Source organism: Hemicordylus capensis, chromosome 2 (genome assembly GCF_027244095.1).
Source record: "Hemicordylus capensis ecotype Gifberg chromosome 2, rHemCap1.1.pri, whole genome shotgun sequence".
NCBI lineage: Eukaryota > Metazoa > Chordata > Lepidosauria > Squamata > Cordylidae > Hemicordylus > Hemicordylus capensis.
In genome coordinates, this window is record NC_069658.1 from 425437122 (window position 1) to 425463584 (window position 26463).

Sequence of the window (26463 nt, forward strand, 5' to 3'; positions counted from 1 at the left end):
GGGGAGGGAACCTACAAAGGCATTTATGTACATTTCCAGCCAGCTGGTGTGTTGTATCATCTTCTCCGTCCCTGCTGCACATTTCTTCTCGTGAGTGTTCTGAAGGGATGGATGACATGAGCCTCTTGGAACCAGGGCCAGTGCTAGGAGTTCTGGCGCCCCCCTGCAACCTATAAATCGGCACACACACCACTCACCAATATTAATGGCAGGCCCTTTCCCCAAACTCCTTTATGGACTCTCAGTTTGTTCACACAATGCTACTATCTTTCCTTCAAACTGAATCCTATATAATAAAACCCTAAGGTACCTGCGTCCGTGTCTCGGTACCTGCGTCCGTGTCTCTTGCAGGTGTTCTGTGCATGCGTGGCGCACGCGGACGCAGCAACAGAAACTACGCACACAACTGCGTGCGCGCGTAGTTACCGTCTCTGCGTCGTAGGTCCGCGTAGCAACCCATTAAACCTGCAAACATTTTGACACAACTCTTCTAGCGCCTGTTAATGTAACGGGCTTAATGACTAGTGCTGTAATAAGAAAATTGAGTGAAGGGGTGAATGCATAGTCAGAATAAAAACAAGTACTGAGCAGTAAATACTTAGCATCATAGGGTATGAATAGGCTGTAATAGTCCAAGGGTTCATGTGATCAAAGCAAACAAAATCAGCCACTCCATGCTCAGCCAGGAAGCTCAGGCTTAACCTGAGCTAAACTTAAACCAGGTACTCCCTCTCATCCTAACCCACCACACAGGCTTGTAGTTAGAATAAAAGTAGGAAGAAAGAATCATACGCACTGAGTCACTTAAAGGAAGATCAGGATACAAGTATCATGACAAAATACATGTATACATGTGCAAACAACATATTCATATTTATGCTGACTTTTAGCCACATGACGCCAATAAATCCATCCCATTCAATGCCATTTATGCCAAATAGAAAGAGGAATCACCTACTAGCAATCAGTTTAGACAATATAACCACTAATTTCATTTCAAACCATACAACAGAATGACATATATGCAGTCATCCCAGTTTCTTAGGATTTAATATTAACTAAGCATTTGAAGGGCAGGAGAGCAGTGTTCCCACTAAGGCATGCACGTTTGTGCATGTGCACAATTTTAGATCCCGCTCAGGTTGAATCAGGAAGGCCCCACTCTGAATGCACGTGCGCGCATGCTGCCTTGATGCTGCCACCCAGAACAGAACTCATTTTCACACAGAGATGGAAAAAGCTAGAGGGAACGCTGCATGAGAGGGAACACTGCATAAGGCAGCTTTTTAAAAAATCCCCATCAATTGATTTGCAGTCTTATTTTGATGCAAGTCTTCCAAAAAGTCATTTATTCCGCAGCTTTTTTATTTTATTAACTGAGCCTGCAAGATCCCAATGCTGAACCCCTCCACTCCACTGAAGTGCTGTCTCTGTGTCCTCCCTTTCTTCCTTTCTTGTTGTGCCTGGCTAGCTCTCGCTTTACTTGCTATTGCTAGTTCCTTCTTCATCCTACTTTCCCTCTCCACCATTCTCCCCTTTTGACCATTCACCCCTCTCCATTTCATACCTTGCTCTGCTTCCCCCATCCCCCACCCCATCCCCTATAACTACCCCTTTCTCAGTCATCTCTCTCCCAATTTTTCCCCATTTGATTTCTCTATTCACATAGATACATTGCACCTGTGTACTAGCTGCATGCTTGCTTTTAAAAATGCCAGTTTATTTACTTGGCTGGGGGCTCAGTCTGGTCCCAGATTCTCCCTCCAGGGAGAATCTCTGTTGAGGAGATCCCTCATCTCTGTTGAGGAGCGGGTGAGGGACTGGGGGCGGGGATGTGGAGTGGCTGTGGTCTACAAGAATAATATCCCCCTTATCAGGATCCCTGTTAGAGTGTCAGACCATATCGAATGTGTGTACTTAAGTTTGGGGACCAGGGATAGACTGGGACTTCTCTTGGTGTACCGATTGCCCCGCTGCTCAACAGAGTCCCTAACTGAGCTGACTGACTTGGTCTTGGACTTGGTGTTGGAGTCGCCCAGGCTTGTGGTGCTGGGGGACTTCAATGTTCATTTCGGGACCAATTTGTCTGGGGCGGCTCAGGAGTTCATAGCAGCCATGACAACTATGGGCCTATCCCAAGTGGTCTTGGGACCGATGCACACTGCAGGTCACACACTTGATTTGGTCTTTCACTCTGATCAGGGTGGTGTTCTTCCATGGGTGGGGACTCCTGTGATCTCCCCATTGTCATGGACGGACCACTATCTGGTTAAGGTTGGACTCACAGTCACACCCCACCTTCGCAGGGGCAAGGGACCTATTAGGATGGTCCACCCAAGAAGGTTATTGAATCCCATAGGATTTCAAGAAGCCTTGGAGGGATTCAGTGCTGGCTCTGTAGGCGATCCTGTTGATGTCCTGGTGGAGAATTGAAACAGCAAACTCACCGGGGCGGTAGATATGATCGCTCCTAAGCGTCCTCTCCGACCCGCTTCAAAACTGGCCCCTTGGTATACAAAAGAACTACGGGGGCTGAAGTGGCAAGGTAGACGACTGGAGCGCAGGTGGAGAAAGACTCGGCTTGAATCCGACAGATTGCAACATAGAGCTCATTTGAAGACCTATGCTCAGGCGATACGTGCGGCAAAGAAGCTATCCTTTTCTGCCCGTATTGCATCTGCAAGTTCATGTCCGGTGGAGTTGTTCAGGGTTGTGAGAGGGCTAGTATGTGCCCCTCCTCCCTTGAATCAGAATTTGGAGCCATCGATTACCCGCTGTGATGTGTTTAATGAATTATTTGTGGGGAAAATCTCTCGTATTCGGGCCGACTTGGATTTCATCTGCACACTTACTTCAGTATCTAATGTGGAGGTATCCAGCGACTCCTCTTATGTGGTTAGGTTGGATCAGTTCCAGTTTGTGACTCTTGAGGATGTGGACAAGCTGATTGGAACGGTGCGGCCCACCACCTGTCCTCTTGACCCTTGCCCGACATGGCTTATACTATCTGGCAGGGGGGTTGTTGTAGAAGGCCTGGTAGAGATCATAAATGTTTCTCTGAGGGAAGGTAGGATGCCTCCTAGTCTTAAGGAGGTAATTATTAGACCGCTTCTAAAGAAGCCTGCCTTGGATCCCTCAGAGTTAAGCAACTACAGGCCTGTGTCCAACCTTTCATGGCTGGGCAAGGTAATTGAGAGGGTCGTTGCCTCCTAGCTCCAGACACTCTTGGAGGAAATGAATTATCTAGACACATTTCAAACTGGCTTTCGGGTGGGCTATGGGATAGAGATTGCCTTGGTCAGCCTGATGGATGATCTCCAGTTGGGAATTGACAGAGGAAGTGTGACTCTGTTGGTCCTTTTGGACCTCTCAGTGGCTTTCGATACTATCAACCATAGTATCCTTCTGGAGCGTCTGAGGGGGTTGGGGGTGGGAGGCTTTGCAGTGGTTCCTCTCCTACCTCTCGGGCAGGTTCCAGATGGTATCCCTTGGAGACTGTTGTTCTTCAAAATCTGAACTTTTGTATGGTGTCCCTCAGGGCTCCGTATTGTCTCCAATGTTGTTAAACATCTACATGAAACCGCTGGGAGAGATCATCAGGAGATTTGGTGCAGGGAGCTATCAGTATGCTGATGACACCCAAATCTATTTCTCCATGTCAGCATCATCAGGAGAGGGCATAACCTTCCTAAATGCCTGCCTGGAGGTGGTAATGGGCTGGATGAGGGATAAACTGAGACGGAATCCAGATAAGATGGAGGTACTCATTGTGCAGGGTCAGAACTTGAGAGACGATTTTGATCTGCCTGTTCTGGATGGGGTCACCCTTCCCCAAAAGGAACAGGTATGCAGTCTAGGGCTGCTTCTGGATCCAAGTCTCTCCTTGGTGTCCGAGGTTGAGGCAGTGGCCAGAAGTGCCTTCTATCAGCTTTGGCTGATACACCAGCTGTGTCCATTTCTTCAGATAGACGACCTCAAAAAAGTGGTACATCTGCTGGTGACCTCCAGACTGGATTACTGCAATGCGCTCTATGTGGGGCTGCCCTTGTACATAGTCCAGAAACTACAGTTGGTCCAGAATGCGGCAGCCAGGCTGGTCTCTGGGTCATCTAGGAGAGAAGATATGACTCCCATATTGAAGGAGTTACACTGGCTGCCGATATGTTTCTGGGCAAAATACAAGGTGTTAGTTATAACCTATAAAGCCCTAAACAGCTTAGGCCCTGGGTTTTTAAGAGAACGTCTTCTTCGTCATGAACTCCACCGCCCATTGAGATAATCAGGAGAGGTCCGTCTGCAGCTGCCACCGGCTTGTCTGGTGGCTACTCATGGACGGGCCTTCTCCGTTGCTGCCCCGAGGCTTTGGAATGCGCTCCCTAGTGAAATAAGAGCCTCCCCATCTCTGACAACTTTTTAAAAGTCTTTAAAGACACATCTGTTCACCCAGGCTTTTAACTAAATATTGTTTTAATAGGTTTAATATTGTTTTTAGAATACTGTTTTTAATTTTTAAATTGTGTTTTAAATTTCTTGCTTTTAAATTTTTTGTTTTTGTTTTTAATTAATGTTTTACTTTTTAATCTTGTTGTAAACCACTCAGAGACGTAAGTTTTGGGTGGCATAAAAATATGTCAAACAAACAAACAAACCAAAATCCGCCACTGCGAGTCAGCAGTAACAATGCAGCCCACCCAGCCACCACCCTTTCCCATCATCTCTCCCTTTTTCCATTTGGTTTCTCAATTCACACAGATACATTGCACTTGTGTGTTCGCTGCATGCTTGCTTTTACAAAGGCCAGTTTATTTACTCCCCCGCCCCTTGTGAGTCAGTTCAGCAGTAACAATGCAGCCTGCCCACCCCCATCATCCCTATTTGCATTTCCCCCATTGACATTCCAATTATTCTCTCCAGCACCTCCAGTCCAATGTGGCTTACTTTTCAAAATGTTGTCCCTTCACTTTCCTCATTCCTCCCCCACTCAGTCAGTCAGAGTCACAGTCAGCTCAGCAGTGAAGTGGTTTTACGCAGTCAGTACAGCAGCTTCCGCCCTACTCCAACCAGCAGCCATCCACCACTCCCTCTCACTACTGCCTGCCTCGTGGGTGCCTGCTCTCCTCTCAGGTGACAGGGAGTGAGTCTGTGCACAGCAAGGGCTGGGAGCGGCCACACTGCCTGGCAGGGCAGGAAGGCGGGCGCTGGTGCTGGGCTGGGCTGGCAACCCCAATCCCAAGAGCGCTGCTGGGAGGGAGCAAGATTGGATTTACCTGCTCTTGCCTTGCAAGAGTGACATGGTGGCAGGGAAACAGGCGATGGGGGAAACCCCCACCCCACCTCTGCCCATGTTGCACCAGCCCTGCTTGGAACCTCAGACAAAACAGGCTAAGGCAGAGGCTCCAAATGCCCCTGTTTGCCAGGGGCAGTCCCCTGGAACCTACCCCTGGTAAATCACTGGCCCTGTTTTTGGATCTTGGGAGTGCCTTGTTCATTTTTTCCCATGCTAGCTGCTGGAGTTGCCCTCCTTTGGGATTCAGCTCCCACCCCCATCCCACCAGAATCCGAAAAATTAAATCACCAGGTGCGCGGGTGGATGCATCATGTCTCTAGTGCCCCTGCATGCCAAGGGTACACCACGCTAAGGCACATTGCAATGCAGACCACATAGCCACGGGAATCCAGTCTTCAGCAATGCGTAATAGTGGGAGGGGGAGCTTGGGCAGCAATCCTTGGTATGAGAATTGGTTGTTCCAAGTGCATCCCTGATCTGGATTGTGATCCATTGTATTCATAAGAACTGGGTTTCTGCGCCTGCGCAGGGACCTCCTGGGCTGATTAGCTAGCTCCTCTTCGCGCCCCGCCCGTCTGCACGTGCCTTGCAGCTTCCGTTGGAATCGACAGTTGGGGCGCCTCTCCTTCAGTTTTCTCTTGACCGCCAAAGCGCTTACACCTCTTGGCTGTTAATGGTTTTAATGTTTAAATGATTTTAATTGTTTAATTGATTTGATTTTGTTAATTGATTTTAATTGTTTTTATTTTGATGTAACCCACCCTGAGCCATTTTTTTTGAAAGGTGGTATATAAAATAATTAAATAATACTTGCCCCCTCTCCATACCTAATTCTGAAACTTTGGGGTTTGGGCAGTGTGAGTTCACAGGCGAAACTGATGCAGGCGAGTCTCTGAACACTTGTGCTCCTTTTCATAAGCTTCTTTTCCCAACATCTGTTTCAGCAGTACCAAAAACACCTTCATCCAGCCTCCACCTGCAGCCCTGACAGGACAGAGAGGACCACTTCAGAAGCTTCATTGCTGCAATGAACTGTCCCATATCATCAGTTTCAGTGTCTCCTATTAAGCAGGAGACCTCCTAAAGGAACACAGTTTGTTTAGACTGACTATAGCATGCATTCACACTGTTGCACACTGATTTTACAAATTTGGGTCACCTGCCTGTCTTGCTCAAGTTTTTCTCCTCCATTTCCCTTTGTACCTCACCTGTGTCTCACCTTTCTCTCTTCTCCTTTCAGGCTGGCCAGCCCATTCCATCAGTTCAGCTCTTTGTGGTGAGCCTGTCCGGGGTGCATCATATGCTGGAGCTGCTCCCTCCTGAATCCTTCCAGGGCAGGTGAAAGGGGGGCAGGGGTTTGTTGGTGTCGACAATGGTGTTTTGCTTCTCTCTGTCCAAACAATAGGAAGCTCAGGGTTAGCTTCCTTAGAAAACGTACACGCAAACACACACACAGGAGTGTGTGAGCTGACTCAAAATCAAGCTGGCTTTTGCTTGAACCATTTTGATTCAAAGGCTCAAGTTTGGGCCCAGTTTGAGGCTGACAGGGGTGGATGTGGCATTAGAAGTGATTTAAAGTCATTTTAATGCCCCTGCCACACTTGAACCAGGCCCAAACGGGCTCGAATTCAAACCGAACCAGGCCCAGCTCAAGGGGGTACCAAAACCAAACATGCCTGGTCCATTTCAAATCCAGTTTGGATTCAAATCGAACCGGGCAAAGTGGTTTTGTGCACATCCCTACACACACACACACACACACACACACACACACCACATAAAAGTTGGTGTCATTTAAAATATATATTTTTTAATGTACAGGTTAAGGCAGAATAATAGAAAGGCAATAGCCAGCGTGGTGTAGTGGTTAGAGTGCTGGACTAGAACTGGGGAGACCCGGGTTCAAATCCTCATTCAGCCATTATACTAGCTGGGTGACTCTGGGCCAGTCACTTCTCTCTCAGCCTAACCTACTTCACAGGGTTGTTGTGAGGAGAAACTCAAGTATGTAGTACACCGCTCTGGGCTTCTTGGTGGAAGATCGGGATATAAATGTAAAAATAAATTAATAAAATAATAATAATAGTAGTAGTAGTAGTAGTAATATCTACAAATTGAAATTGAAAGGCTGTGGCAGAAAAAGACCAAAATAATCCCAGTGGTAATTGGCGCCCTGGGTGCAGTTCCAAAAGACCTTGAAGAGCACCTCAACACCATAGGGGCCACAGAAATCACCATCAGCCAATTACAAAAAGCAACTTTACTGGGAACAGCCTATATTCTGCGACGATATCTATGACAACAGCAACAACACTGACAATAAAATTCAGCCATCCTAGGTCCTTGGGAAGGACTCGATGTCTGGATAAAACAAACCAGTCAATAACACCTATCCTGTGTAAACAATAATAATAATAATAGCAGAGGTCATATTAGCTCTAAGGCAAAGTCTGTGCAGGTTCCAGAATCCAAATACATGAGCAAAGAGTCTTGTGAACCTTAATGACTAACACAGTTATTACCACATAAGCTTTCATGGACTACAGCCCACAATCAGATACACTTTGACTGTAGTCCACAAAACTTGTGCTACAAGAAATGGGTTAGTCTAGAAGGGGCCACAAGACTGAGGTTTTGCTACAACAGATGAACACAGTTAGCTCTCTGCAAGGAGGTTAGGACACATAAAATGACACACAGCGAAGACACAAGAAAACCTTGCTGTTTCCCAAGAAGTCTTCTCTATTTCTTTGTTAAATTTTATATCCGGCCTTCTACATACATGCCCAAAGTGGCTAGCTGAAACATGAAAAGCAACTTAATACAAAGTTTAAACCCTATGTGACAAAAACAAATACTGAAGCTCAAGGCGTTCTGTGACAATATCCCTCAAATTCAGTTAATGCTGTCAGTCACTGAAGATCTACTTGAACAACAGTATTTTTTTTTAAATGCATTCCCTTAACACCCTTAGCCTGGGCATCCCCGAAGAGAGAGTTTCATAACACTAGGCCACATTTTTTAAAATCAGTCCCTGTTAGAATGGCTTATTGTTATTCCTGCAGTTTGGTTGGGTTTTTCTTTCTTTCTAATTTTAAATGTTTCATTGGGTATTCTCATCAAAAACACTCCCCACCCTCTTTAATCGTAATCCCCTTTAAAAGAACGACAGTTGAAAAGCAGGCTATAAATTTGCCGGCTAAATGAATACGACTGATCTCTCCCCAGGGAATACTATATCACGATGGTGAACTGGGCGACACTCTCCCAGCTGGCTGTGCGATGGCTGAACAGGCCACAGAACGTGTCCGTCTTGAGCCTGTGTGAGGCTGCCACGGGAGCTTGCACTGAGGTGAGGCAATGGGCCTGGTGGAGCAGAACTCACTTGCAAGGAACCTCTGGTGAGAGAAAGAGGCACACAGAAGCAGGGGAGGATTCAGCTTGTGGCCGCCCATAGGCAAAAAGGCTTTTGCCACCCTTTTATCTTAAACAAAAAATGTCCCCCCCCTTTTTTTTAAGGTAAAAAGGGGGACTTTCTCCTTGCTCACCCCACCCTTGTTGCAGCTGCCGCTGCCCACAGAGAGGGACGGCAAAATCTGAGGAGGGCAAAACTTGCTGCTCCCCAGATTTTGCCGCCGTAGGCAAATGCCTACTCTGCCTCTCCATTAATCCACCACTGCACAGAAGTGAGAGCCAGGGTGAGGCAGCAGCTAGCGTGCGCATGAGCCACAAAACTGACTGGGTGACCCCGAGATCCAGTCATGTTCAGCTTAACCTGCTTCACAGGATGGTTGTGAGGGGGAAAAGAGGTTGAACTTTGAAGATGACCCATGTGTGCTGCTGTGAGCTCTTGGAGGAAGGGTGGAGTCAGAGGCGGAGCTATAACTGAATGAGGAGGGAAGGGCAATAGTGGTGTGCCCGAACCGGTCTGGAGCCATGCAAAAGGCCTCTGGACCGGTCCAGAATTCGGGCAGTCCGGCACTGGGGGGAGTGTTGCTTTAAGGGCGGGGGGGTAGTACTTACCCCTCCCACCGCTCTTCCCCCTCTGGCGCTCGACTTTAAGGAAACGTTTTTGGGGCGGCAGGGTTCCTCCCTGCCGCCCCTGCCCCCATCATTGTCTGCAAAACTCTGAGCAAGTAGAAGCTGGTGCCACGCATGTGCCTGTCGCGGCGCCCGCGCGCCCGTTGTCACGCGTGCCACATACATCACACACAAATGTGTGACGTATGCAGTGCGCGTGGCGCCAGCTTCTACTTGCTCAGAGTTTTGCAGACAATGATGGGGGCAGGGGCGGCAGGGAGGAACCCTGCTGCCCCAAAAATGTTTCCTTAAAGTCGAGCACCAGAGGGGGAAGAGCGGCGGGAGGGGTAAGTACGACCCCCCTGCCCTTAAAGCAACACTCCGCCCAGTGCCGGACCATGCCTCTGTGGTTCTGTGCACATCCCTAAAGGACAAGTGTCCCTGGGCCTCTGAGGGAAGGGTGCTCGCTGGCCAAGTAACAACTCGTTCCTCATTGTTCAAGTTGTACACATATATAAGGTGACTATATTAGATACATATGTTACAAAATATTTCTGGGCCAGGGGAATGCACATGCACCAGTATATGTGTGAAAGTGTCTCTGTGTGTGAGTAGGAAGTGTGTGATATTATTTACATGGGAGTGAGAAAAAGGGTAGGAACCTAGGAAGCTGCCATATACTGAGTCAGACCATTGGTCCATCTAGCTCAGTCTTGTCTGCACAGACTGGCAGCGGCTTCTCCAAGGTTGCAGGCAGCAATCTCTCTCAGCCCTGTCTTGGAGATGCTGCCAGGGAGGGAACTTGGAACCTTCTGCCTGCAAGCATGCAGGTGCGCTTCCCAGAGCAGCCCCATCCTCTAAGGGGAATATCTTACAGTGCCCTGCTGAGAATGCTTTGTTTTTCACCACATCCTCACAGTTCTTCTGCAGCAAACACACAGTGGGGAGAAGAAGTGGGCCAGACAGTAGCCCCAGGGGCGTAGCAAGGTTGGAGGGGGCCCAGAGACAAGATTTTAAAATGGGCCCCTCCCTTCACTGAAGCTCAGCTCATGAAGTAAAGAAATCTTAAATGAGGCTGAATAGTGGTAACAAAAAGCAGAGTAAAGTGTGTGTGTGTGTGTATGTGTGTGTGTGTATTCATCCTAAATTATTTTTTTAAAGGTTTTGTAAATTGTGGACAATGCAAGTCATTTCATGGTACTAGAGAAAGACAAGCTTTTCTGGTAGCTCCAGGTCTTAAAACTCACATCAGTTTCAGAGGATAAATACAACTGAAGGAGGCCTGGGCGGGTGCGTGGCTGGGGGAGTCAGTCATGTGACTTGCCTCTGGGGGGCCCCCAAGGCAGTGGGCCCCCAGACAACTGTCTCCCCTTGCCCTATGATAGTTACGCCCCTGAGTGGCCCATCTTCAGTTCTTATCCTAGGGCCCACTCCAGCCTTTCTTCTCCCCTGGTTAGAATACAAATGTCATAAATAAATGATGAGGGCATGTACGCACACTACCCAGGCTTGCACAGCCCTACCCGGGTAGGGCTACTTGTATGCAGAGCCAGAATCAGGCCTGATCCTGGCACCACCCCGCCATGTGGCCTGAGTTTTTTTACTCAGGCTTTTCCTGAGGTAGAGGGGTGCGATCATGCCCTTCTGCCTCAGTTCCTGGTCATGTGGCTGCTCGGACTGGAGCGCCCAGCAGCAGGGGATATCTCCCAATGCACTGTGCTCCTCGTGTGGTGCATTGTGGGATTTCTGGAGGCCAGGCTGCATTTCCCCGGCCTCCAGATGGCCAGGCCGCTCCCAGCAGCATGGTTTGTGTGAGTGCACAAGCAGCATGGCTGAAGAGGATGGCCGGATCGTCTGGCACGGGGGGTGGGGGGTGGCGGTTAAGTGCAGTCCTACCTTTCCCCCACCCCATCCTTTGGATAACAAGGTCGTGTGAATGACCTTAATGGGTAGCAGGCAGAACAACTGGTTCTGAGAATTCGCGGTTCTGAGAGAGGTGTTAGAGTTAGAGGAGAAGGGGCTTAGAACCAGGCTTACCTCCAAGTACGGTGCCTAGGAGTGAACATGCTCTAGATTTTTTCATGTGGACTAGTTACTTTTTAACATGCTTTAACCCATCCAGAGTGGGTGGGTGTCATTACCCTTTCAGCGCACACTTACAGTGAATCGAGAGTTCAAATTCATTTCCGTGTTTTTCTGTATTTTCCTTCGGGGGGTTAACTCGGAATACAAGGATGTGATCTTGTCTGTGATTTGTCCTTTCTTCTCCAACCTGAAGGCTAACAACCTTGTGTATCCCTTCAGAAATACAAAGTGACATCAGATGCCTGGGTGGACATGCAGGTAATTGACTTACTCTCATTTGGCTCCCTTGCTATTCTCAGTCTTGGTCAGCTGCATTCCCACATCAGGAAGCTGCCATTCATTAATCCCAACACATTTTATTTATTTCATTTGAATCGACAGAGTTTTTATTTTATTTTATTTTATTTAAAATATTTCTGTGCCGCCCAAAACTTGTGTCTCAGTTACCTTACACAGACCCTTGGCCCATCCCGACGGACCGTGGATGCTGCAACCCAGAAAGCTTGTCAGTGGTGGATGGATAGCAAGTAAAGCTTCACCCAAAGATCTTAATGGGCAGGCGCAGGATCATGGGAGAGCCATTACTAGCAAATCCCTGCCTGCAGGCTTGGTGCAGTGAAACTCAGGACCTGCTGCTGGATACACAGAGCCCAGACCACCATCTCTTGTTTGTGAACAGAGGGCTATGACATGCAGATGTGATGGGGCAGGGAGCATGAGAAGTGGAAAGAAGCAGCAGCAGCAGCTGGGCCAACTGTGTTGTAAACAATGCTGCAAAATATTCCAGGAATATTCTGCAAGGCAATCACAACCTTATTCATATCCCAGCAGGGAAAGCCAGTCTTTTCAGAAGATGCCGAGACCCTTTTTCTGCCTGTGCCAGTGAAGCAAGGGGCTCGGGGAGAATTTCACCATATCACCATGCTTGCCACCCAGGTAAATCTAGCCACCAGTGCAACTTTCAGCAAAGTACAAAACGCTGCAGATAAATTTCCCATTCAGCCTGTACACCTGCAGGCTTCTCATCTCATGCCATGGCTAAAGAGATATTTCAAAGTATCATTCCAAAGGATATTTTCCTGATGGAAATCCTCCTGGGAGCTTTCCAGATTCGCCGCTCAACAGCGGCAAAATGCTTCGGTTCAGGCAAATTGCATTCAAAACGTAAATAGCAAAGCGCCCAGCAGGGGGAGCAGTCTCGCGAAAACTAACAACCCGAAAAAAACAGCAACCTTTTTACACCGGTCATATGTTTTATCAATAAATCACAGCAATTAAATCCAAAATAAGGCATCAGGAGTGTGAACGGCACCCTGCTGTCAGCGTAGGGACTGCGGTGTCACAAAACAGGAAGTATCGAAGCACTCTTCAGAGATACGCCGTGACCCCGTTGCAGGGTCTAATCTGGAAAGGGCCCTGCAGCTCTAGGACTGCCACTTCTTTTCCAGCAGGGCTCCCATGCCTTTAAGAGGTGCCAGGCAGACAGAAATTCAACAGGCCGCATTTTTTTGGCTTAGAGAAGAGATGGGGAAGGTTTCAGCTTTTGGATTTCTGCTTATCATGCAGCTATTAACAACACAGGAGCCCCGCCAGTAAGAACAAACACACACACATACGGAGTAAACCTATGGAGTTCTCAACATTATAATGACAAGAAAGGGAAGAATCAGTGGCTGGACATGCACAGAAGGAGACCAACATTTAGGGCAGAAAGAAAGTGTAGAAGAAGCACTTTCTATTGGGAAATGGATATGGTTGGTGGGACCATGAGATACTGAAGAGACTATTTGATATTCAGGAGAACTATGGCTTGGGTGCTGAGGACACTGGTAGGAATCCAACAGCCCCTGAACATTTTAACTAGGGGCTTGATCTCCTAGCTAGGTGCTCAGTGGTGTGACTGCTGCATCCTTTCCTGGCAAGTGCATCCTGGCAGTAAGGTTGCCAACTTTTGGATTAGCCCCTGCTTTTGTGCCTTGAATAGCAACTTGATTTGCAGACATTAGCAGGTAATCAGATTTATCCCCATGCCCTGAAAACCTTTACTTGATATCTCCAGGTTGCTGTTCAGGCTACAAGAGAAGCGAGCCCGTTTCCCCCCTGATAAATTGGTACCCTCTTTGGCAGGTACACGGGCGGGGGGGCGGGGAAGGGGGTGATAGGAGATGCCGCCTCCTTTCCTATTCACACACAAACACACCTGGGGCAGCTCTTTCATGAGGCAAGGTGAGGCAGTTGCCCCAGGCAGAATATTATTGGGGCCCTGCAGTTTGAAAGGGGGCTGGCCCCCACCAGGCAGGGGTCAAGGCAGCCTTTTGCACCTCGCTTCAGGCACTGCCATACCTTGGACCACCCCTCAGGCACACCTCCTTCATTGTGATGAGAGGAGAGAGGCTCCGGCCTCTCCTAGGCAAAACATATCATACCAACTGTTCTTGCCGGTGGGGCAACATTCCACCGCCCCAGTTCTCCCACCTGTTCTTCATTGGCCCTGCTTCTAGGGGCGGAACAGCAACCTGACATGTAGAAATTAACCAGATGTAGCTTTTCCGGGCATAAAATGATGGAAACCTCCTTAGGTTCTGCCCGGCAGATGGCTGCTAAAGGAACAGTCATTTTAAAAAGCTGGCAACTCCTGAGCCCACCTAACAGCAGCACATGTGGGGAAGTCAAGTGAGTCTTGACCCATTGCCTTGCTTTCTTCCTGCCAGCCCAGCCACAAAAAGAGCAGTGTGCACCTCCTCACCTCCGGGCATTGGGATGTCACCAGGATCCTGGCGTATGATGAGGATAACCAGTGGCTGTGAGTATCAAGGCCAGGAGGATTCTTCCTCTACTCTGCAGTAATTCCTCTAGATAGTGGCAAGTGGGGGAAAGAAAGTCTGAGTAACAGTGTATTTGCTCCTAGATATTTCCTGAGTTCAGAAGACCACCCCAGCACTAGACACTTGTTCAGGTGAGTAAAGTCTGGTCTGAATCTGATGAAATAGGCTCTTGCCACAATAAACCAGTTTACAGTCATACCAACCAACTGGCATTTAGAATAGCACACTCCAAACTTTAAAACACTTTATGTACATGATGATTGTAGTAAGCCTAACAGCTACTGTTAAGGTGGGCCAGTACTATTATCCCCATTTTGTAGATGGAAAACTGAGGCTGGGAGAATAATGTCCTCCTTAATGCTACCTGTGAGTTCATGGCTGACTCGGTGTGGTTTGATTGCTTATACTTCACTAGTGTTGCCTTGTTTGTATGGGAAGAACCATACAATAAACCCTCCTGACATGGTTCTCCGGATATACATGTTACCAGAGCAACATGGGAAGAAGCCATGAAGAAATAGGTCCCACACCACAGCAGTAATGTGAGAATCTGAAACTACAGCCTAAAGCCTCACATGAGAAAATAAAATACAACATCCTTTATTTTATTTTTAAAATAGGGGAAGTGAATGATAGTTTGCTGCCATCTAGTGATGCTTAGCTCAAATTACATCCCAATCCTTGGACCATTCATTCAGGCATTTTTTTTAAAGTGACAATTGATTTTATTCTCCATGACTAATAGCAGCTTGTGAGGCAGAGGTGTGGGGGGAGTGGTTTAAGTTAAAGAACTGGTGCAGGGGGTGGGGAGGGCTGGATCCTCCTCTCTTGAAATAAGGTCCTGCCACATTCCTGATTTTGCAAGTAGATGTTTGCGTTGGGTGCTTCACTCATAACATGCCCTTTGGCCCTAGATTCAAAAACAGAGGGGAAGACTCGCAGAGAAAATGGGAAACCAGTTTTTTTTAGGAGGCAGTTCCTTCTCATACCACCCCTTCCTGCTCTAGAGCAGGACTGACAAGGCCATGGCGCTCCTTCCATCTTAGGGTTCAGGTAGGCAGAGGCGTAACTAGGGAAAATGGCGCCCGGGGCAAGCACTGAAATGGCGCCCCCCCCGGGCCCCCCCTACCCCCCCAACATAGTACATTAGGTTTTTCCTCACAAGCGCCCGCCGCCGCCAAGCCAGGCCACTGACTGGCCACCAGGCGCCAGCAAAGCAATGGGGGGGGCATGGGTGGCACGGAAGGGACCGCTCGTGGGGGAGGGGGCGCCGACGCGCTCCTTTGACTGCTGCAGCGCTGCTGCACTGAGCAGGAAACATTTGTATTAACAAATTTTTTTTGAAAATTTTTTAAAAAAAATTGTCATGGTGGCGCCCCCCACGTGACCAGAAAAGATGGCGCCCGGGGCACGTGCCCCCCCTGCCCTCCCCTATAGTTACGCCTCTGCAGGTAGGTCTCTGAGCAAAGCGACAGGCTTTCAGGATGCACCGCCCTTCTTCTTCTTCTTCTTCTTCCTTGGCAGAGTGGCTCTTGATGGCTCCTTTGATCGCACCTGTGTGACCTGCGGCCTGCGCCCTGGCTGCTCCTTCGTAGATGTCAGTTTCAGTCCTAGACTGGGGCATTTTGTCCTGTTCTGCAAAGGTAGGTGCTTGAAAGGAGACACAGCTGTAATTACAGAAACATGGGGAATATGTACACACATTCATATATGTATATCTGTTTCCATAAGAACAGCCTTGCTGGATCAGGCCCAAGGCCTATCTAGTCCAGCATTCTGTCTCCTGCAGAGGTCCACCGGATACCTCGGAGAAGCCCACAGGCAAGAGGTGAGAGCCTGCCCTCTCTCTTGCTGTTGCTCCCCCGCACCTAGTGTTTACAGGCATCGTGCCTCTGAGGCTGGAGGTGGCCCATAGCCATTGACAGACCTGTCCTCCTTGAATTTGTCTAAGCCCCTTTGAAAGCCATCCAAGCTGCTGGCCATCTCCACATCCCATGGCAGAGAATTCCATCGCTTAATTATACTCTCATCTGCCTGATTGCGTGAACTCCACAAAAATACCCCCAACCCAGATTGCTCCAACTAGCAAGGCAGCTCAGCTTTTGTATCCTGCTCTTAACCAAAGTTAGGAGAGCTCTCCCGCCTTGATTTTCCTGGCCATGTGGATCCACTTGCCTTTGTAGCCCAGCAGGCCTGGAAACAAAAGAGAGCTGTGGCTACAGAGGCTGCCGACCGTGGAAGCACCACTCTGCAAAGCGCACACTAGGGGCGGAGCTACAAGAAGGGTGGTCCAAAGAGCCGGCACCTCCTGCCTCGGAGCAGCCTCTCCCTGCCACAGGGGCCACCTTGCACGCCTCCCTCTCCCCCTCACTTCCCCCGCTGGCCAGCTTATTATCCGCCACTCCTGCTGTAGCCTGCCACCATGCTCCTCTCTGCACTGCCCATCCCGAGTGATGCCCAGCTTCTACAGCCCGCTGCTGGTTCCTGATAGTAAGGGTGCATGTGTGTGCCCTTCATTCCCAGCTGCCGCCCTCCGGGTTAGAGCCAGCTGGATTGCGGGCCGCAGGAGCATGCCTGCGCTGTCGCCGGGAGTGGGGAGGCCGTCCCCCTGCCACACCTCCACCATCATTGCTGCTGGGGCAGAGAAGGGCTGCCAGTGAGAACATGGGCTGCCCACACCTTTCTTGCGCCACTGGCAGACTCTGTCATCCTGCAGCTAGAGCAGCTTCAGCAGGGCTGGGTCCGCCTCCTGCTCCTTCGTGGCCAATCAGAGAGCCGCTGGTGACATCATAAGGCTTCCCCATCTACTGGTAGCACAAAACATGCTGGGAAGGCCTGCTGCTAGGCCTTTGGAGGACTTTCCATGCTCGCCGCTCTCGATTTCAGCAATGGACGCTGTAAAGGAATCCCACTGGAGTTTCGGCTGTTTAACTCACTCACCTCTGCTCCAGTGTGGTGTCCGGTAGTTAGTCAGGATTAGGAGACTGATGAATGGCAGGTCCGGTAGATGTTGTGGATGTGATGCTCCCGCTTCCAGATGGAGGAGGCTAACTCCCATCATGCACACAGTTCCTTGGCATACACCTTGAGAGGAGAGCTGGTCTTGTGGGAGCATGCATGACTTGTCCCCATAGCTAAGCGGGGTCTGCCCTGGTTGCATCTGGATGGGAGACTTGATGTGTGAGCACTGCAAGATCTTCCCCTCAGGGGATGAAGCCGCTCTGGGAAGAGCAGAAGGTTCCAAGTTCCCTCCCTGGCTTCTCCAAGATAGGGCTGAGAGAGATTCCTGCCTGCAACCTTGGAGAAGCCGCTGCCAGTCTGTGAAGACAATGCGGAGCTAGATAGACCAATGGTCTGACTCAGTATATGGCAGCTTCCTATGTTCCTAATGTGTTTCCTGGGTTTGCTGACCCAAACAGAGATCCTGCTTGTGTGCTGCTGCTAGGGTAGGACCTCTCTAACTCTCCAACCCAAATGGCAAGAGGCCTATTGTATAACTTCTTAGAACTATCTGCTAACAATCCATGAAAAAGTCTTATTTTTTCAATACTACCATTTAATCTAACTTGAAAACTTCACAGATTGGCAGCAGATGGCACTAAGAACATATGCAGTATCCTTAAATATGATGTGGGTGATTCGCTGCAGCTCCCATTGGAATTTGCACTGCGGCTGGAATAAATCGCTGTCTGGGGCGCTTTCCAGATTATACACTCCAATGGGTAAAATGCTTCGGCTTGGCAGGATCGTATTGAAAACGATCCCCAGAATCTCAAACTCCTACAACGGGAAAATACAGTTACTTTTTTGCGACGCACATGCAGCGTTGTAGCACTATAAGGCAAAGATGACATCCGAATTCACCTTCACATTGGGAATGTGAATGGCACCTTGCTGTCAGTGCAGGGACTGTGGTGTCACAACAGAGGAAGTACAGAAGCACACTTAGCAAATGCGTAGTGGCACTGTTGTAGGGTTCAGTCTGGAAAGCACCAGGAAGAGCCCTAGGCAGGATGCCATTTTAAATCACATCAAAGGGGAGACCTTCGCAGGTTGCAGCTAGTAGTGTGCACGGATCGGTTCGGAGGCCATTCCACTGGCCTCCGAACCGATCCGGACAAGGGGTGGTTTTGGTTCGGGAGGGTTGGGGGGGGGGGTTCCATTAAGGGCGGGGGGGGCTTTACTCACCCCTCCCGTGCTTTGCTGCTCTGGCGCCATAATTATTTTAAAAAATGCGCCGCAGAATTGCTCGCCGCTCCGGGGCTCCTTCTTGACTTCAAAATCGGGCGGCAGGATACTTCCCTGCCGCCCCCGAAGCCCCCTCAAGCCATTTGAGCTCTTGAAATCTCGCCCGGACCGAGTGCTAAAGCGCTCGGGCGGGCGGCGGGGAGATGTCCGTCCGCCCGCCCGCCCCCTTCCCTGCCTTCTGCGAAGTGCAGGGAGCCTTCTGCGCGCGCGTGCGCAGAAGCAGGCGCGCGCAGAAGGCTCCCTGCACTTCGCAGAAGGCAGGGAAGGGGGCGGGCGGGCGGACGGACATCTCCCCGCCGCCCGCCCGAGCGCTTTAGCACTCGGTCCGGGCGAGATTTCAAGAGCTCAAATGGCTTGAGGGGGCTTCGGGGGCGGCAGGGAAGTATCCTGCCGCCCGATTTTGAAGTCAAGAAGGAGCCCCGGAGCGGCGAGCAATTCTGCGGCGCATTTTTTAAAATAATTATGGCGCCAGAGCAGCAAAGCGCGGGAGGGGTGAGTAAAGCCCCCCCCCCCGCCCTTAATGGAACCCCCCACCCCAGTACCGAGCCGCAGGTCCGCGGTCCGGTGCACACCCCTAGTTGCAGCTCTAAGAACATACACTTAATCGTAGCCAAAAGGCCGATAATTACTGCCCATAGACCGAAATAAACTGCATTCATTCTAAAAACATTTTGTAAAGAGAAAGTCCTATTGAATAGAATGGATGTAAGCATATTTAAGAGATCTCTGAACAGTTGCGCCCTGCCCCCCACCCCTCCGGCCCCCATTTTTGCCTTTGCTATAAGGATGGGTCATTGTGAGACTGCAGCAGAGATGAAGTGCTATATTAGGTGCAAAGATAAAGTGCGAGATTAGGTGTGGAGTGACGCCAGAGTGACAATCCCACTTCCAGCCCATTGCACAAGAGCAACTTCTCCACAACATTCTGGACTGAACATGCTAAGGCACAAATGGGACAGATGGTTGGGTTGGGGGAGTGACCACCTGGCCTCTCATTGGGCAAAGTAGCCATGAATGTAAGTCTGGAAATGGAACAAGCCATACAATCATGCATACACTGGATTTTCCTCCTTACTCACTTGAACAGTGGGAGTTGTGCAGAAAGGAATCTGTGACTGGAGACTGGAATGTATCTGCTCAGGCCATCGTCTCCAGTCAGCGTGTGTGTGTGTCAAGATGGGTACACACCCAAACATAGATAATACACACACTTCTTTAGATTCATGTCCCACTCCAGGACTAAGATAGTCTCTACCTGGAAGGTTCACAATCCAATGACGGAAGGAGGATGGCTGGTGATCTTAAAGCCAGAAAATGTCCCTCTGCTGTGATCCAGAGCTGCACAACTTTGACCCTCCTGCAGATGTTGGACTACAACTCTCATTGTCCCTGAGTATTGGCCTCTGTAGCTGGGAATGATGGGAGTTGCAGTCTAAAAACAGTTAGAGGGTCAAAGTTGTTCAGCCCGGCTGCAGTCCCTCGATGTTAATAACCGTGTCCAGGGGTCTTATTGTGCCACGTGGCAGGGCATAAAAGTTGGTGTATCAACTTTTTTTTCCCCCACAGGGCCTGGCATCCCTCAAGTCTCCATTCACTATTCAGCTAGCCCCCATGGTGAGTAGCAGAGCTAAAGGGAAGGGATTTTTATTTTATTTATTTTTTTTACATGACACTCCCAAGATGATTTTCAATGGCAACTGGGATGTGTGGTGGAGAAGATTACCTGGGCACTTGATGAGTTGTGGTATATTTGTGTTGTGGGTCCCAGTGCATGACCTGAAGGCACACAGGGCACCAGCACCCTGTTGAAGCTAATCAGGAAGTGGAGTCTGATCAGTGCTTGGATGGGAACCAGCTGGGAACCTCACATATGCTTCCTCGACTCTGATGAAAGGAAGTTGGGATATTATCTTCCCTTCTAATTTTGAACTCAGGTGGTTGAGTGCTTATTGGTTTGGGATTTTTATATTGTTTTTAGTACTGTGTTTTGAAGTCTTTTAAAAAGTTGTTGTGCACTGCCCAGAGCTCTGGATGGGGCAATTTATAAATGTAATTGATGTAACTGATTAATTAATTTAAAAAACTGAGCCACCCCAAAATAAGGTAGTAGTTTCTTTCTACACCTTTGGAGAGATTCCCTGCTTAAACCCCTAACAACTTGTAGTAAGCATCCAGTAGTGGAGGTGGTAAGGAATTAGGGTTAGCAAGGTACATGCTGTAAAGTTTAAAAGCTCCCCTCCCTGTACTATAAGGGCTGTTTCAGGAGAAAGGGAAAGGGGAAAGACACATTTTTTTTCTGTCACACTCTCCTGAGCCAAAGCTGGTACAACATAGCAATACAGTTCTCAGGTTCAGAGGCTGGTAGCTAATACCGAGTATTTACTCTAGCAACATGTAGCAATTAGGCCCACAATGGTCTATCATCAACCCATGAGATGTAGACTGCAATTCTAAACCTTCTTCATAGGAATAAATCCCATTGAATTTGGGACTTACTATAAAAACAACATGTGGCATTGAGTTCCACAGATTGACTATACTTGGAGTGGGGGAAATCCTGTCTTTAAAAAAGTAGCACGATAAGTGATTGCAGGGAGCAGGTTCTGAGCCATCACTAATCCTACTGATGTCTGTTTCTCATTTCCCTACACACACACCCACACACACCACAGACTTTATTCTCCTGGAAGACAATCAACCCTTACAAGATGTCCTTATGCATAAGGAGACACCACTAGTGGAATTCCGGTCCCTCCGGCTGGCCAACTACGGTGAGCATGCAGCTCTGACCACCCAGACCCTCAACTGCATTGGAGCAGCTTGGTATGGATGGGGACATTACAGATGGATTTAGACACTGGAATTGGTTGAGTTGAGCTTGTACTTGTGGTGGGTCCTTTTTATGAGGACAAGAGAAAATGCAGATACAAGGCCAACAAGTCTGAAGTACTGCCATATATGTGTGCAAGCATGCGTGCATGTATGTTGATTTCCAGATTTAAAACAGATCAGCGCTCCTGGTCACTCAACAGTCTCATTGAAGGGAGAATTTCAGGAGCTGTTTTCTCTCTTCAAAGAGCGTTCATGGTGGGGAAAGGCTGCTAAGATTCTCCATCCTATGAAGCCTTGTCCCGTATTCAATCTGGGAACCTTGGGTCTCCATTACTGGTTGGTCCTAACAGGAACACTGGGGTCTTTGGCCAAGTAAAGAGGCTGCAGAGCATGAGTGGGAGAGAGTGAGAGAGTTCACAGTGGTCCAAAGAAATTGGGAGGAGGTTGGGGAAATATCTGCTGTTCAGTGGTGGGGAAGTGGCACTGCTGCAGTAATAGGGTGACAGGGGTCAGAGGCCATGAAAAAGGCTGCTTCATCCCCCCATATGTGGGATAATCTTCTTGCCCAGTCTCAGAGCCCAATGGCAAAGTTGGGGCTTCAAAGGCATGGGTGCAAAAGAAGAAAATAGGGTGGTATGTTTGGGCAATCTGTGGGCTGGAGTCGAGCGGGATCTGGAGAACTGTGAGGGTCATTGAGTTCTGAGGCAGGAGTCCAAGGCTCTAAGATCACAGCCGGATGGGTGTTTTGAGAATCTGCCAAGTCTGTGCACAATCTGATCTGCACAATCTGCCAAGATGTGATGAAGCCTATTGTTGTAAGCCTAATGGTTAGAAATCGTGGGGTGACTTTCCCATATTCACAAGTGCCTTGTTTTCCTTTTCCACCCACAATCCAGACTTGCCTGTGCGTGTGACCGTGCCACCTCCACACCAGTGTACCTTCTGCCCCTTACTGCTGATGCTGTGAGTGCCTTTGTTTTGCTGGTGCCCGCCAGTTTTCCCTCACAATGCCCCAAGGCGGTGTCATTTCAGGACATGGATACTGTGAACTAAGAATGCCAGTAAGGGTTGCCATTTTGCCCCCCGGTTCTCCAGAATGTTGACAAAGGCAATTGTGACTGGGGATGATGGGAGTTGTAGTCCATCATCATCTAGGGACCCAAGTTTGAGAACCCCTGTTTTACTGTTCTTTTCCAGTTCCAAAGCTTTTCAGTTTGGCCTTATGTTCCTGCCCTTCATTTGTTTGCTTTGTGTAATGAGACCGAGGTCTTCCTCTTCTGATTTTCCTTCTTGCTTTCCCTTATAGTTAAGAAAGGCCAGAGGAAGAGACAGGCTTCACAATCCTGTTTCCCATTTGAAAGTTGCATTTGGGGGCGGAAGCGGCCCATGAAGTAGGCTGGGGAAAGTGCTCTATCCCTTGCATCTCTATGGAGAAAATCCTAATGGTCACCACCCAAATGGCTGCATCCAGTTGGAAGCAGGAAGTGCCAATCACACTGTATTGAGACTGTGACCCAATGGACAGGGCCGCCCTTAGGGCGGGGCAACCAGGGCAATAGCTCTACATTAACTTAAGTATATGCAAATTAAAACTCTAGGGTGTAAGAACAGCCCTGCTGGATCAAGCCCACGACCCATCCAATCTAGCATGCTGTTTCCCAGTGGCCTACCAGATGCCTCTGGGAATCCCACAGGCAAGAGGTGAAGATAAACCTTGTTGCTCCCATGCAAGTGTGTTTGTGTGTGTGATGGGAGAGATGTGTTGAAATGGTCTTTAAGCCAGACAGCCAGATGATAATGATGCAGGGCCAGCTTCATCATTCAAGAAGGAAAATCAAGGGAAGAGAGCTGGTCTTGTGGTAGCAAGCATGGCTTGTCCCCTTAAGCTAAGCAAGACCCATCCTGGTTGTATACAAAAGGGAGACTAGAAGTGTGAGCACTGTAAGATATTCCCCTTAGGCAATGGAGCCACTCTGGGAAGAGCATATAGGTTCCAGGTTCCTTCCCTGGCATCTGCAAGAGAGGGCTGAGAGAGATTCCTGCCTGCAACCTGGGAGAAGCCGCTGCCAGTCTGTGTAGACAATACTGGGCGAGATGGACCTATGGTCCATCTCGCTCCAGAGTGCATGGAGTCACTTCGCTCCAGAGTGCATGGAGTTTACTCAAAACCACAATACTAGAAGCCCAGTTAGATTGTATACCCAAAAGGAGGAAAGGTACCACTAAGTTCAGGAGGATGCCAGCATGGCTAACGGGAAATTGGAAGGCCTGGGATGTGTGGTGAAATTGGAAGGCCTGTCCAAACGAAGAGAACAGAAAGGAACACAAACTCTGGCAAAAGAAATGCAAGGTGACAATAAGGGAGGCAAAAAGAGAGTTTGAGGAACATTTAGCCAAAAGTATCAAGGGGAATAACAAAAACTTCTTTAAGTACATCAGAAGCAAGAAACCTGCCAGGGAGGCAGTTGGACCATTAGACAATGAGGGAGTGAAAGGGATTATTAAGGAGGATATGGAGGTTGCAGAGAAGCTGAATGAGTTCTTTGCATCTGTCTTCACGGCAGAGGATACTGAGCATATACCTGTTCCTGGAGGCTAGAGAGCTGAGTCAGATAGAAGTGACAAGGGATGATGTTCTAAATTGTCTGGAAAAACTGAGAGCTAACAAATCACCAGGGCCAGATGGCGTCCATCCAAGAGTCCTCAAAGAACTCAAATGTGAAATTGCCGACCTCCTTGCTAAAATATTTAACTTATCCCTGAAATCAGGCTCTGTACCAGAGGACTGGAGAGTAGCAAATGTAACACCGATTTTCAAGAAGGGATCCAGGGGCGATCTGGGAAATTACAGGCTGGTTAGCCTAACGTCCGTTCCAGGCAAATTGATGGAAAGCATCCTCAAGGATAAAATTGTAAAGCACCTAGAAGAACAGGCCCTGCTGGGAGTGAGCCAGCATGGCTTCCGCAAAGGTAAATCTTGCCTCACCAACCTTTTGGACTTCTTTGAGAGTGTCAACGAGTGTGTGGATCAAGGTGATCCAGTTGACATAGTCTACCTGGACTTCCAAAAAGCTTTTGACAAAGTTCCTCATCAAAGACTCCTGAGGAAACTTAGCGGTCATGGGATAAGGGGACAAGTACATGTGTGGATTGCTAACTGGTTGAAAGACACGAAACAGACGGTAGGTATAAATGGAGAGTTTTCACAACGGAGGGAAGTAAGAAGTGGGGTCCCCCAGGGATCTGTACTGGGACCGGTGCTTTTTAGTTTATTCATAAATGATCTAGAAGCAGGGGTAAGCAGCGATGTGGCCAAATTTGCAGAAGATACCAAACTCTTCTGGGTAGTGAAATCCAAAATGGATTGTGAGCAGCGCCAAAAGGATCTCTCCAAACTGGGGGAGTGGGTGACAAAATGGCAAATGCGGTTCAGTGTTAGCAAGTGTAAAGTGATGCACATTGAGACGAAAAACCCCAACTTCAAGTATAAGCTGATGGGACCCGAGCTGTCGGTGACGGACCAGGAGAGGGATCTTGGGGTTGTGGTGGACAGCTCATTGAAAGTGTCGACTCAATGTGCAGCAGCTGTGAAAAAGGCCAATTCAATGCTAGGGATCATTAGAAAGGGGATTGAAAAGAAAACGGCTAACATTATAATGCCTTTATACAAAACTATGGTGCGACCACACTTGGAGTACTGCATACAATTCTGGTCACCACATCTTAAAAAGGACATTGTTGAACTGGAGAAGGTACAGAAGAGGGCAACCAAGATGATCAGGGGCCTAGAGCACCTTTCTTATGAGGCAAGACTACAACACCTGGGGCTTTTTAGTTTAGAAAAAAGACTACTGCGGGGAGACATGATAGAGGTCTATAAAATCATGCATGGTGTGGAGAAAGTGGAGAGAGAGAATTTCTTTTCCCTCTCACACAACACTAGAACCAGGGGTCACTCCATGAAATTGATTGCAGGAGGTCTAGGACCAACAAACGGAAGTACTTTTTCACACAACGTGTGATCCACTTGTGGAACTCTCTGCCACAGGATGTGGTGACAGCCAACAACCTGGATGGCTTTAAGAGGGGTCTGGATGACTTCATGGAGGAGAGGTCTGTCAATGGCTACTAATCGGAGGGCTGTGGGCCACCTCCAGTCTCAAAAGGCAGGATGGCTCTGAGTACCAGTTGCAGGGGAGAAATGGTAGGTGAGAGGGCACGCTCTCAACTCCTGTCTGTGGCTTCCAGCAGCATCTGGTGGGCCACTGTGCAAAACAGGATGCTGGACTAGATGGGCCTTGGGCCTGGTTGAGCAGGGCTGTTCTTATGTTCTTATGGTCTGACTCAGTATATGGCAGCTTCCTATGTTCCTATCATGATGGCATGTGGATTTGGACTGGGCATTCTAGAATGGGTGCCTTTTCCTGCCTCTGTCTCTGTGAGAATTAAATAAAAATGAGTTGCCGCCCAAAGCCAATGGTGTCATTTTGATTATTGCTTCAGGTGCAAAGCCTTGAAGTCCAGCCATGTGCCTTGAATTCCTGTTCTAGCCCATGACTGCTCTTTTTGCAGCCCAGAAGCCCCAGGAGGCCAGCTGGCCACAGAAGAATTCCACCTCGACTGGGACACGGTTCTCTCCAGCTCCTTGGGTGCTGTGGTGGTCCGATTTGATGGCCGCGGCTCTGGCAACCAGGGGCTCAAGCTGCTGCATGAGGTTAATCACCAACTGGGCTCTTTGGACATCAAGGACCATATTACTTTGATGCAGTAAGTCCGCTCAAGCCTGTCTCCTTGGGGGCTCTTCACGTGGCATCCTCTGTGGCCAGCCACAGCATGGGAGTGCTGTTCCCAGCAACCAGCGTCTGCCCATAATCCATCCCAGGTCAGAGCTCCTCAAACACTGTCACTGGGGAGGAGGGCCATGCACATCGCGGCTGTGCCAACAGTGGCTGCTTTTTAGCTTGGCCTCTGGTAGTTACTTGCTCACACGGTGAATAAAGAACTTACGGTTTTGCCCTAAGTAGGAGGATTTCCAGTTTTGCATTTGCCATTCCAGTTTCTCACCCAGTCTCGCTCTACAGTACACTTCTGTAGGCTTGCATAGGCTCCTGTGCTCTGTCCTACCTTAAAAAGGGACAGGCTTGCAGAAGTGCTGGCCAGCAAGTG

At 48.9% G+C, this 26463-nt stretch overlaps 1 protein-coding gene and 1 long non-coding RNA gene across 13 annotated transcripts in view; one reads left to right on the top strand and one right to left on the bottom strand.

Moving 5' to 3' along the window:
- Positions 1-26463, top strand: part of LOC128346438 (inactive dipeptidyl peptidase 10-like) — a 63473-nt gene that overhangs the window by 27412 nt on the left and 9598 nt on the right. For 9 of the 10 annotated variants that reach the window (XR_008316964.1, XR_008316963.1, XR_008316965.1 and 6 more), the window contains 11 exons: positions 6528-6625; positions 8516-8639; positions 11612-11650; positions 12221-12328; positions 14104-14195; positions 14301-14348; positions 15742-15860; positions 20032-20079; positions 21138-21236; positions 22194-22260; positions 25870-26064. Coding sequence is in view for 7 of the 10 variants with exons in the window: in XM_053299760.1 (XP_053155735.1) it covers positions 6528-6625; positions 8516-8639; positions 11612-11650; positions 12221-12328; positions 14104-14195; positions 14301-14348; positions 15742-15860; positions 20032-20079; positions 21138-21236; positions 22194-22260; positions 25870-26064 (1037 nt within the window). In the remaining 3 variants the exon portion in view is untranslated. The remainder of the gene's footprint in view (positions 1-6527; positions 6626-8515; positions 8640-11611; positions 11651-12220; positions 12329-14103; positions 14196-14300; positions 14349-15741; positions 15861-20031; positions 20080-21137; positions 21237-22193; positions 22261-25869; positions 26065-26463) is intronic. The other variant, XM_053299757.1, reaches the window with a different exon arrangement.
- Positions 6035-11605, bottom strand: LOC128346441 (uncharacterized). Of its 3 annotated transcripts, none has more exons than XR_008316968.1 (3): positions 11468-11605; positions 6496-6677; positions 6035-6271 (listed from the first exon to the last, which is right to left on the bottom strand). It is a non-coding gene; the product is annotated as an uncharacterized LOC128346441 (long non-coding RNA). The 3 variants fall into 3 exon arrangements; XR_008316969.1 differs by lacking the exon at positions 11468-11605 and adding an exon at positions 9063-9183; XR_008316967.1 differs by lacking the exon at positions 11468-11605 and adding an exon at positions 8673-8981.